Here is a 12,702-nt window from a genome sequence, read left to right as displayed (position 1 = left end):
ATACTCGAAACCAGGCCCTTCTTATTCTTTTTGTTATCTTCCTCTATTCTCAGCCTTACAATGAGATCCTTAAGGGTCATCTCTTTACGTTTGTGCTTGAGATAATTCTTGAACTCTTTCCAAGAAGGTGGTAGTTTTTCTATAAAGGACGCCACTTGGAAAGACTCATTGATCACCATCCCTTCAACATGAATGTCATGGATGATTTTCTGGAGATCTTCAGTTTGAGAGACAACGGACTTGGAATCCACCATTTTGTAGTCTAAAAATTTGCCCACGACAAATTTCTTCAAACCAGCATCCTCAGTTTTATATTTTTTCTCAAGTGATTCCCAAAGTTCCTTGGCTGTTTTGCATACTACATAGACATCATACAATGAATCATCTAATGCATTGAGAATATAGTTTATGCAGAGGAAATCATTATGATTCCAGGCATCTATAGCCGTTAAAGTTTCTGCAGAAAAAATATTTTCTCCATCTGCAGTAGGTACAGTCTCGCGTAGAACATTAGCCAAATTCAAGGTTGTCAAATAAAACAGCATTTTCTGCTGCCATCTTTTGAAGTCTCCGCCCTTAAATTTCTTAGGCTTCTCAGAATGAGGTTTAGTTCCCGATTGTTCCATACTGTTCAAAGATTGTTGGAGAACAATTTAGAAACAATAAAATAACAGAAATACAGAACCGAAATACTTATACTTTATTATTCAAAAATACTTGTAATACAGAATGCAATTATGTTATAGTAACAAAAAAAAAATTAAAATGACACTAACTTGAATGAATTGAAGGTAGAGGTTAGCGCAAACGCTATGTCCTTCGAATAGTATTTCCGTCCCACTCGTGTGCTTGTGGTTCTACAACGTCTGCTCGACTAGGATACAACTATCTAATTCTACAACCCGGACTGAATTATAGAACTCTAGCGAATTGCTTTGTGTGTTTACTCTTTGGAAATTTTGTACGGAAGACAAGGGGGAAGAAAAAGATGATTTTTGATGGAACTGAGGACTCCAGTTATATAGGCTCTTTCATACCTTTTCAAACACCTTTTGGATGTATCTGAAGCTATACAACTCTTTCCAAAGAGTTGTGTCTATTAATCAAAACGTTTTTAATTAATTTAATTAAAAACTTAATTCGAAATTAAAACTAATTGATCATATTAATTTTAATTCCTTGGCCCCAAGTGCCCCAAGGCCCAAGGTCCTTGTCTTGATTAATTAATATTAATTAATATTAATATTATAGTATAATCATTAAGCCTAATTCACACAACCATAAGGTCCAAATCTTCAATCCATTTTCAAATGGTCCAAGTTTTAATTACTAAGAAAAAGGAATAAGTCTATATAAAGATTAGTGAAAAAATACTGTTGATCAATATAGGATAAGAGTGTCTCAAAACACACCTCGGGTCAGAACAAACGCACCTCGAAACGCGTGTCGTCAGGTTTCATTTCTTGGGTGATCTGTTGGTTTTGTCCGACGAAAGATTTGATTGGCATGTGACTCGGCAAACCACCATGTATGTTGGTCACGTCATCATTCGATCGCCACTTCTTTTACTAGGGGCACCCACCACAAGCTTCTCAAATAATTGGAGAACCTTTTATTATATTTTGTAATAAAATGTACTAAAATAAAATAGAATATTCCGGGGTTAATTGTTTCTTTTACTCTGTAGGATTTTCTATCTTCCAAAATCCTTTTTGATAATCAAACTAGAGCACCACAGCACACGACCACCTAAAATTCAAACTGTACCTTCAGTTAATTTGTCCAATTACTAAACCAAAGAATATATATAGAGTTATGCCACAAGCCCCGAAGATAAAATGTTGTAACACTAAAATCTTTAAGACGATACTAGTATATACCCACACACAAAGTGTGTGAAATTTTTTACTTTTGTTTTTAAAATTGAAGAAGAAACGAAGAGAGTTAGAGAGAGAGGGAGAGAGGTTTGTTTTTTTATTACTTTTTTTATTTATTTTATTTTTTTTAATTAGAGAATCACCAGAAAAATATGGAAATGGAGGATAAAATCTAAACTTCATCTCATATCGGAGAAACTCTTAAGTTTAGACTAAAATTACCAAATATCGTCGATATTTCTGACACAGCTGTTAAATATTGGAAGAACTCTTATATTTATTCCAAACCAATATTTGACAATCCATACAGTTTTATTTTAAATTTTAATCAGTTTCATTGAAAGCAACCAATATTGATATCGACGGCATATCTTTCGATATTTTCAAAAATTTGCATATCGATACATCCACCGATATCGATACTTTAAACACTGTGTGTAGGTGAGGCTTAAACCAAAATCAACAAAATTTTGTTTTGTGAAATTAAGTTACCGTCCTTAATTTTTTTGTTATGATAGAAGACAAAAATATCTTTTCATCCTTAATTTTATTAATATGTAGTTTAAATTATAAAATTTATTTTGAAAAGATTGTGTCAATAAAACATGTTCAAAACTCTCAAAATGATCAAATAAAAAATAATGTCTTGTATAATAATTTAAACATGTTCTCTTTTTGTTTTTTGGATAAGAAACAATAGAGTGGTATTTCATTGAACTTCACAAACAATTACAGAGTTTGCCAATTGGATACATAAGCTCCAGTAATCAAGAAATTGATCTAGAGTAAATTTGCATGGAGAAACAAATAATAGTAAACCTCTATATGCCTGCCACAAACACTGTCTTGACTCCACAAAAAGTCATCAATACAAATATATTACAAAAACATGATAGACGCAACGGACTTATACCAACGACGGCATAGGTCGTCGCCTAAATGCGAGGCTACATAAAATCATCGCAATAGAACGAGACCACAAATGTCACCATTGAAGGATGAGAGCACAAACTCAACGCATAAAGCGAAACAACATCCAACCTCTGCAAACATACAACGACAACATTCATAGGGCGAGGCAACGGAACCAAACTCTGCTTTGAGAAAGGACCATTGGTTAGCTCATCTCAGTTGTGGAGGGGAGGAGGGGAGGAGGGGAGGAGCTACGAGAGGGTAGGGGAGGCGGGAGGGAAGGGGGAGATGCGGGGGAGGGATTGAAGTAAAAAAAAGAGGTGAATGGTTTTCGTGGTTGAATGTGCGTAAAATTAAAGTTGGATATGTGGTCCTATCATCACGAATAGGAAAACAATGCAGGGTGAAGGACAGTAATGTCTTTTGAGACATATTCAGCAAGAAAGGAAGAAAATGGAGTGGATATATCAAACGAGAAATGACCCGTCATCCTCTTCATACCTGGTAAATAAATCAAATCCTAAATTTGGATTACGTTAATTAATCCGGATTATTTAGTTGTTATCTTCTATTCTGCGTCGTTCTTCATTGGTCACTGAATCACTGCAATTCTTGGTTTCCGTTTCTCACTCAACTCTCTCTCTCTCTCTCTCTCTCTCTCTCTCTCTACCACCTTCAAATTCCCGCTCAAAGGTATACACTTTCTCTGATTTCTCGACCCCAAAGCGATTACAATTACATGGGTTTTTTTTTTCTTTTCTTATTTCGGTGACTTGTGAGAAAATCAAGTGTGTTTTTGTCCATGCAATTTGCAGATATGTCAATCATTGGGCGCAGAGGAATCCATTTCTTGCATAAATTGAATGCTGAAAACGTTCCCGTTGCTCTGATAGAGAAGGGCCAGAGTCGAGTCATAGATGCTTCTCTCACACTCATTCGTGAGAGGGCAAAGCTCAAGGTTTGCTCTTTCCTTCTTGGGTTGTGTTTCATTTTTTGCTTTTGGGATTGTCCAAGTAGATTTTTGGACTCGCAATAAATTCTGGTAAATTGGGTATTTCTTATTCTTTTTTCAGTTGTTTAAGTTTGAATCCCACTCCTCGTCGTTAAGATTAAATTAATAAGAATATGGCTCGAATAAAAAAACGATGGTTTTCTTTTTGTTTATGTGATTGTGCAGATTTTCGGACATGGAACGAGTTTTGGTGATTTTTTTTTTCTTCAATTTGATAAGTTTGAATCTAACTCCTGGTCGTTTAGATTAGATTAGATTAGATTAATTAGAATATCGATCGAATAAAAAGTGGGTATTTTTGTTTATGTGATTGTGTAAGTAGATTCTTGGACTTAGAATTGGTTGTGGTGAATTGCGCTTTTTTGGGTTGTGTAGGGAGAACTTGTACGTGCTTTAGGAGGAGCTGTGGCATCCACATCTCTTCTTGGAGTTCCTCTTGGACATAACTCATCGTTTCTTCAAGGGCCAGCTTTTGCTCCTCCGAGGATTAGAGAGGCTATCTGGTGTGGGAGCACCAACTCAACTACTGAAGAAGGTATCGAATTATCTAAATTATTACTGAACATTTTGCTTCTTAAACCATTCAATGTTTAGCTGTCTACCCATCAAGTGTCGCTTGAGAATTCGAAGTGCAACATTGGCGGTTGTTTCTCATATTTACTATTGCATTTAGCAGTTTATGCTGTTAGTGAAACCAACCATTCTCAGAACTATCATGTGTATATGTATGTACTCAGGTTTTGTGATGACTGCATCATAATTCGTGAAACATCTGCAATTTTGTGAATTTGAGAGATGCAATGCTCATTGTTGTTGCTGATTTCTTGTCCCTTCGTTTTTCTCATTTGATGGTGTGTGAAATCATTGTAACATGATGCTGGTGATGCAGGGAAAGAACTAAATGACCCGAGGGTGCTAACTGATGTTGGTGATGTTCCTGTCCAAGAAATTCGAGATTGTGGAGTAGATGATGACAGACTGATGAATGTCATAAGTGAGTCTGTCAAGCTAGTAATGGAACAGGTTGGTTGTAATTTCTATAAACTTCAAATTTTTTTTTGCAATAATTTGTTTTGAGAAACAAACTGAAGCTGTGGAAGATTTAAGTGGAAAAATTACGTCAATACTGTTGTTCTGTTATGTTCTCAAAACTCTACTTCTTGTTCCGTGGGCAGCTTGATAACTCTGACACCAGTTTTGCCATTTGTGCTAGGTTATGTGACAAAAGTTGAGTTTTTGAACCTTATGCACCAAAACTTAATACATATGTACTTTCCACCTTGTTGGTAGTGCTGCCTGATGTGCCTAAAATGCTTTACTTAGACTCTGTTTTAGCAGCAATTAAGTGAACTACAACATGTTCGCTGTTAGTTGCTCGTAGATGTAGTCATATTCCCTTGATAACCATCTATAGTGGTTTTTGCCTAATAGCACTGAATTTTCCTCCAGTATGACTCAGTTGCTTGCAATATGCTCATACATTTTTTTAATTTTGTGTTACACAATATGCTTATAATTTAAAAAACAGCCATTTGAGAAGTATACTTTGAAGCTCAGCTAGTGCAGTTAATAATTTACATGCGTAGATATCAAGTACCCTGCATGCAGTATGATGCCAAATTCAGGCCCTTGCTGGAGGGATTGTAAGGGTTCATTTACATTGGGTGCCTATATTTCCTTTTTAATTGGGGACTTTACTAGTATAGTGTGCACCAATCAAGATCCTTTTCAGAAAAAGTTTGGTGAGAGCTTTGACTCTTCATGTCAGACAGAGAAACTAGAAAATTCAGATGCCATCAGTGGTCAGCACAATATCTTGAGTTCATTCTGGATCCGGGGCATGTTTGCATGGTCTTGTTTCGGAAATTTGTTTTCTGGAAATCGTCAGAGATATTGAGAGCACTCCTTCATGATAGTGTTATCCTTTTTGGCCGAGACTTTTCATTCCGATGACGTTAATCTATACACTAGCTAACTTTTGCTTTTAATAGACAAACCTTTACATTGTGTCCATGCCCTTTCAGGATCCACTGCGCCCATTAGTGTTAGGTGGTGACCACTCAATTTCTTATCCTGTCGTAAGAGCTGTCACTGAGAAGCTTGGGGGACCTGTGGATATTCTTCATCTTGACGCCCATCCTGATATCTATCATGCCTTTGAAGATAATAAATATTCACATGCATCTTCTTTTGCTCGTATTATGGAAGGGGGTTATGCTCGGCGCCTATTGCAGGTAATTTTTGTCTGTTACTATGCATCTATACACTTTATGGTTTGCATTCCTACTTATTTAAGAAATGTGTATTGATCCAAATAATAAATTTATGTATATATTTTATAGTTTCACCTGGCCTGGGTTTCTAGGTGTGTCATTACTGGTTTTCTGTAAAGCATCTCATAGGATTTTGACATTGTTTGTGGGAACTTAGTAAACATTAACGTACTCATCTGATAATATTTGCACTTCTATCGCACTAGAATTTTTTTCTTTTCAAAGATTGAAATTTTGGGAATAGGAGGTAGAATGCATCATGGAAAGTAGTTACCAGAAGGAGGATTTCGTGACATCATATAGTAATTGCATCTCTGGTTCTTGAATTAAGTAGTTAGTAGAAGTAGCGTTTTGTTGTTAGTCGTCTGTCTGCAACGTCAGTGAAATCTACTTTATTAAGAGTGTTCTGTACTTACTTTTAAGTTTCCCTTTTAAGTTTTCCTACCTATGGCAATTTGTTTTTCTCCTCGTTCATAGTTATTCAAACATTTAACCAAATGTAGTTCTCGTACTCTCTTGCGCTTTCAGATTAAGTTGAAATCTCCTGTTTTAGTTGCTATCCAGCGTTTGCAGTTAACCTAATGAACTTGGTTGCTGACTTTTCAGGTTGGCATTAGATCAATTAACAATGAAGGGCGTGTACAAGGAAAACGTTTTGGTGTTGAGCAATATGAAATGCGAACCTTTTCACGAGATCGTCACTTTTTGGAAAATCTGGTCTCCATCTCTTTCTCTCTGTTCTTCTCTCCTTCCATGTCCCTCTGTCCTTTGTGTTTCCATTTATGAGCTTCTGTGTGTCTCTTGCTCTTTTTCTCTTCTGTTCTTCCTCACTAGCTTGCCTATGCATATCCATCATTGTTTCTGTATATTTATGTAGTTAAGTAGATAGCTAATTGGATATTTGTCAACCAGCTGTTATATATGAATGCTTACGATACCATTCGACGTGTGATCTATAATTAGCATCCATCCATATATATCTCTTACAAAATTTATCTTTGACAGAAATTAGGGGAAGGTGTGAAGGGAGTGTATATCTCGATAGATGTAGATTGCCTGGATCCTGCGTTTGCTCCTGGAGTGTCACACATTGAGCCAGGTGGTCTCTCCTTCCGCGATGTACTCAACATACTCCATAACCTCCAAGGTGATGTTGTTGCTGCAGATGTCGTTGAGTTCAACCCACAGCGTGATACTGTTGATGGGATGACTGCAATGGTTGCTGCTAAGCTGGTGAGAGAGCTGACTGCGAAAATTTCAAAATGATGCAATGATCCGCGTTCCTTTCAGAACGCATGGCCTGGAGACCAAAAGCTTTCAGTATAACACGGATTTCTTTTCGGGACAGCTGAACTGCCAGTATTAAACATTTAGCTGTAGCATGCGATATCGTAATTCATTTTCAGCAATAATATTCCAGAGGGGACATGGTATCCTTAATGGTTTGATGCAAGTTTGAGACCAGACAGATTTTCGAAGCTCAATGTCGCCTCCCTATGTTTAAGTAAGAATAATATCCAATTTACCCAGTTTGACTATGTAATCAACAAGCAGTTTAGAAGTTGATCATAAATTTTCATGTATATGTTTGTGTTTTGTTTCTATTTTATCCTTGTACAAGATTTTATGTTTTATGCTTAGCATGCTGGATTTATCAGTAATCCTATGTTCTATAGCTGAGCAATGAAGGATGCCTCATGAGGAAAGTAGTCGAGTAAATTTCGACACTAGGAAAAGTGTGAAAAAAAAAAAGAAAAGAAAAAGAAAGCTAACTACAGAGTATATTCAAGTTTTGGGCCACTTAACAAAATGACACAATGTCACATTACTATGTGAAGTATCAAAACTCTAACAATTCAAGTCGTTTTTGTCTTTAATTAAAAACGTGCTGATAGGAGCATATTTATGTAATTTTGTTATCTTATTTATTTGCATTTACTTGGTTAATTTTCATTTGTTATAGTAGTTTAAGTTATTTTCGTTTCATTGTAGGTCGAGTTCTTAAAGTTGAGCATTAGAGATCAAATAACGCAATTAGAAGCAGTTTTGGACTTGGATTGGATAATGTGCATGGATAGCGTATGGGTTGGATGTTTTTGGAGTTTAAAAGGTATTAAACCTATGCTAAAATCTGAAGGGGATTAAGATTAAAGCTTGGAAGACAAGGAATTACACAAGGAAGAGGAGTCTGAGTTGGAGTGAAACATTATCTTATCCTATCTTATCTTATCTTATCTTATCTCGAGCTGAAAGGAAGAATCCTAATCACATTCCAACATTCTCCAACTGTTTCTTTAGAGTCCTAAAATAATTCAAAATGCATAATCCCTTTCTTCCCTGAATTCAGCCTGCCCTATACATATATAAAGTGTCCTGCAACGTTTTACAAAAGGGTGCTACGCCTATTATTCATCCATTGCTGGAATTTTCAAAGTTCTTTCTATCTGTGTTTTAAATTTCAATGTTTATTTTAGATTGCTTTTTAATTATGATGAACATGTGTAACTAGGTTTCTTTATAGCTAGAGGTGAATTTGAAGCCATGATCATATGTTTTGTATAAATTGATTTATGCGATTTATTTGTCCAGTAAAGAACTAATTCTTGTATGTTTATAAAGGATGCACACTTAGTTTGCATGCAGAGATTTGATGCTAGAATATAAGAGAATTTCACCTAATCATTATGAACTTGTATTCGCAAGTAATAAAAGTTACTAGTCATGATTGAGTTAAGTAAATCCTTTGCAAGAGTATCATGTTTTTTTTATAATTATGAATACTTCGTCAATGCTTAGTTTTTCATAGTTAAGGAACTTGAGAAGAATAATTTGGTTGTGTCGCTGAGTGAAATTCATTGAACTTAGGAAAATTTAAGAGTTAATTAGTGCTATTTGCAGTTAATTTGAGATATTTTCATTCATGGTTTATAGAAAGAATAACTAGAAATCGATTTATATACATATGTTTTATGTGGGGAGAAGAATCATTTAACTATCATTTCATCCGTATTTTATTCACAACTTCACTTTCTTGTTGCCATTTACTTTTTGTTTAATTAAATTTGACCAAAATCCCCCCAGTCATTGTTTCTTTGTCAGTTTAACTTAGTTTTCAGTTTATTTGTTTAATTTGTGTTGATTAGCATCATTTCTAATCCCCAAAATAGAATGATCCCTACTTACTCGTACTACAATTACAAAATCTATAAGATTTAATTTGTGTGTTAATTTTTACCATATCACATGCGAGAAAATAAGAAAACTGGTATGAAGCACTATTTATTTGTGCTATTCGACATCATTTTTTTGTAGAAAGTGAAAATCTTGCTAAATTGGTCATTCTATCATTCAGAGCTGGCTTGGTTTGTTTGGCCAATTTGTGTTCACCCCTAGTTTTCAAGATTGACTTTTCTCAACATGATTTTCTCGCTCCATCACTACTCACATGTGTGTTGGAGCCACATCTCTTCTAAATATGTTCTAAAAAATGTGGTATGTTGATTCCTTTTTAAAAGAGGACCAGCTGATGGTTTCTTCACTATAGTCCACCCTTTCAGGAATCAGGAAGACTCACAGAGGTATTTCAGCCTCCTCCTGACCACTATCGTGCTATTCACCAACGGCAGGAATCGAATACAGGACATGCCGTGTGGAATATGGGTCTGGAATTCGTTCTCAGCCACTGAACCGCCTTGTTGAGGTATTACGAGTAGTAGTTACTAGCTAGTAGTCAAGTGAAATAAGACATAAATTTGGACTTTGATTTGGTTGGCTTTGACAAAAATAACTTGGCAAAAGAAATAAGACATAAATTTGGACTTCAATTTATCTACTTCTTGGGGTCTGTGGATGACTCTTCATCCCTATTGAGCAAAACATTAGGGAAATCATCATTTAATATGTCCATCACATGGTCATCATCAACACGGTCAGATATAGAGGGTTGAAACCAAACTGTCCCATTGCCGGAAGACGTTGACGCTATAATGGGAGATTTTCCATGATAAGTCTAACTGGAGCAAGTGTGTACCATCCTATTCGAATACAAGTGATATCAGACTTTGTCTAGTGTCATCTAAACACAATATATTACATTTCACGTAAGGACACCTAATATGATTATGCAAATTGAATATATTGTCGATCCCATCCAAATATTGGTCACAACTTCTACCTTGCAACTTGATCCACTCCTTTTCCATTGCGCATGTATTCAGAGAATTTAGTCATCATAATGATTTAAAATACGCTTCATCGCCCCCTTATGCCTCTGGTAATGAACCTATCCCATTTGAAAGTGAATTTTCTGTGTTGTGGTTACAAATTACGTGACTACTTTCGATGTAAAAAAATCCGGCAGCACCTCCCCATGATTCCCTAAGTGCATGACGTAAAAAAAATCTAATATGCACTCGAAGAACATTAGAGGGTACACAACAGAATTTTCCAAGAAAGAAACTTAGCCAAGTTCATCACAAACCCTAAACACATACTAGTGCCCGAACTGGACAATTCAAGATTCAATACCACGGAGCCCCATACTGCGTCTACACGTGTGTCCGACAAAACCTTAAATGGGTCTAAGGTTTCTTCGAATTTATTATACAAATATTATCAACATAATTAACTCCATATAAATGGTTACAAAATTCTAATAGTGGCACAAATTAAATTCTCCTAATCTACATATATTTCAATAACACAAACTCAAAATTTCACATCACACATAGTTTCAACATATATACGTATCACAATTAAATAAATTCAAACATAATACTTATAATTAAGAGACAAAACATACCTTTCCCTTAACTTCCAATCCAATCACTAACCAACATAAATCAAAATTAACTAATCACACATCGAAGACAAAATTAATCAACAAATAAAAATGAACTGACCTTCAATTAAGTGGGAGAGGATGAGATGAAGGACATGATGCGTGACCCGCAATAGTAAGCGACAAAAAAGTTTGGCGGGCAAAGGGACCTACCCAACGAACTAGGTATTTGCCCTGCAAACCTTAAGGTATTGTGCACCATTTTTTTCCTCTTAGTGCCAAAATTTTTCCTAACGGATAAAATCTTGCCCTATGAATACTTTCCGTCTCATAAAGGTTTTCTCTAAACTCTAAACGCTAACTAGATTTTCCCTACAAGTTGAATATTTCGTCGGGTAAATGGTTTTTTAACGAATGAAAATTGTTCCGTCGGGCAAGCTTTTGTAGGATAAGTCCTATTTTTAGTGTCCCTCGCATGTGTGTTGGAATCACCACTCTTCTAAAAATGTTATCATAAATGTGATCATATGAGATATTACATACAATAGCTCGTAGTTTAGTGAAATAAGATAGGCATTTGAATTTTCATTCAGTTGGCTTTGACAAAACAAACTAGGCAAAAGAAATGGAAAATAATTTTTACACTTTTATCTCTCTGTTTATGTTTTATCTTTCGATTGAATATATAAAAGAGAATCAGTCAACATAAATAACATGTAAAGAGAGTATAAAGGTTGTGCATATAATTTCCCAAAAATAAAATTGACAAAATGAAATTAAATAATCTTATTTATTAATTTGTTTGGGGCAATACAGTAAATTGGTTGTCAGGTAAGGTAAACAAACGGTGGTGATGCCCTTGCGTTATGATAAAGCAATTAAAACAAAACTCTGAGCTTGATGATCATTTACCGTGGCAAATTTAGGTTTTAGTTGGCGATAAATTTATAATATATAATTAATAATAAAATAAAAGTGATCACTAACCCTAATTTTCAGAGTTGTTTCCACATTAGGGTAGGAAACCACATGAGGCAAGAAAAGAAAGTTTATATATACATACGTAGCCCATTAGCTAGAGGTATCAACCAACCCCCGCAGCCTTTTGTAAACCACTACAGTACTATTCTCCAGTTTCCAGATTCCAAAGCCCTAGCTATCACTGCTTTCCTTCTCCCAACCAGATGGAGCATGAACTGCCATGTGAGGGAAAGCTTCTTCACGACCTTGATGCTCTCTTCACTGACGACCTTGATGCTCTCTTCGCTGAAACCACAGCTTTCGATCCCGTCACCTTCTTGGAAGACATGAGTATTGATGTGCACGCCATGGCAACTATGGAGAAGAAGAAGCCTGTAAATCCGCCACAGCCGAAACGATGCTTTGGTAACGGGAAAGAGTTGAAGACGCTACTCCGGGTACTAGACGACCTTCGCGCTCTCTACGCTGACGACCTTGATGCTCTCTTCTCTGAAACCACAGCTTTCGATCCCGTCACCTTCTTGGAAGGCGTCGGTATTGATGTGCACGCCATGGCAACTATGGAGAAGAAGAAGCCTGCAAATCCGCTGCTGCTGAAACGATGCTTTGGTAATGGGAAAGAGTTGAAGACGCTACATCGGGTGCTAAGTCCGCCTTCCAGTTATCTAGAAAACCTTAAGAAGAAGGAAGATTCAGAACGTGATCATCGGCAAGATTGGAATGACGAAGAGAGGATGACAAGGAGTAAGAGAAAGCTTCACCAGGGTTATCAAGATTACCAGAACCAGAGAAGGAAGATTCAGGTGCTTGACATCAAGGATTTGCCTAAGCCGGCTAAACCGCAAAGAGGGAACGTCTTCAAGAACA

The 12,702-nt window shown here is 36.1% G+C and overlaps 1 protein-coding gene across 2 annotated transcripts; it reads left to right on the top strand.

Moving 5' to 3' along the window:
- Positions 1 to 3,298: 3,298 nt before the first annotated feature.
- On the top strand, positions 3,299 to 7,657 carry LOC103957936 (arginase 1, mitochondrial). 2 transcript variants are annotated; one of them, XM_048566860.1, is made up of 7 exons: positions 3,299 to 3,482; positions 3,605 to 3,747; positions 4,177 to 4,336; positions 4,691 to 4,824; positions 5,826 to 6,035; positions 6,681 to 6,791; positions 7,080 to 7,657. In XM_048566860.1, exons 2-7 carry the CDS (start codon positions 3,607 to 3,609, stop codon positions 7,338 to 7,340), a joined length of 1,017 nt encoding a protein of 338 aa, XP_048422817.1. In that variant the 5' UTR covers positions 3,299 to 3,482; positions 3,605 to 3,606; the 3' UTR covers positions 7,341 to 7,657. The 2 variants fall into 2 exon arrangements, with proteins under 2 accessions (XP_048422817.1, XP_018505555.2); XM_018650039.2 differs by lacking the exon at positions 3,299 to 3,482 and having other exon boundaries at positions 3,592 to 3,747.
- The last annotated feature ends 5,045 nt before the right edge of the window (positions 7,658 to 12,702 follow it).

The sequence above is a fragment of a genome, unplaced genomic scaffold (genome assembly GCF_019419815.1).
Source record: "Pyrus x bretschneideri cultivar Hongxiangsu unplaced genomic scaffold, Pyrus_bretschneideri_v1 Contig43, whole genome shotgun sequence".
NCBI lineage: Eukaryota > Viridiplantae > Streptophyta > Magnoliopsida > Rosales > Rosaceae > Pyrus > Pyrus x bretschneideri.
Note: the sequence above shows the minus strand (reverse complement) of the source record. Positions and strands in the feature narration are given on the sequence as shown.

Excerpts from the sequence above, each read along its gene's own strand:
- LOC103957936 (XM_018650039.2), top strand. The coding sequence starts at position 3,592 with ATGCAATTTGCAGATATGTCAATCATTGGGCGCAGAGGAATCCATTTC. Across the intron at positions 3,748-4,176 it reads GTGAGAGGGCAAAGCTCAAG|GGAGAACTTGTACGTGCTTT; the intron begins GTTTGCTCTTTC and ends TGGGTTGTGTAG. Across the intron at positions 6,036-6,680 it reads ATGCTCGGCGCCTATTGCAG|GTTGGCATTAGATCAATTAA; the intron begins GTAATTTTTGTC and ends CTGACTTTTCAG.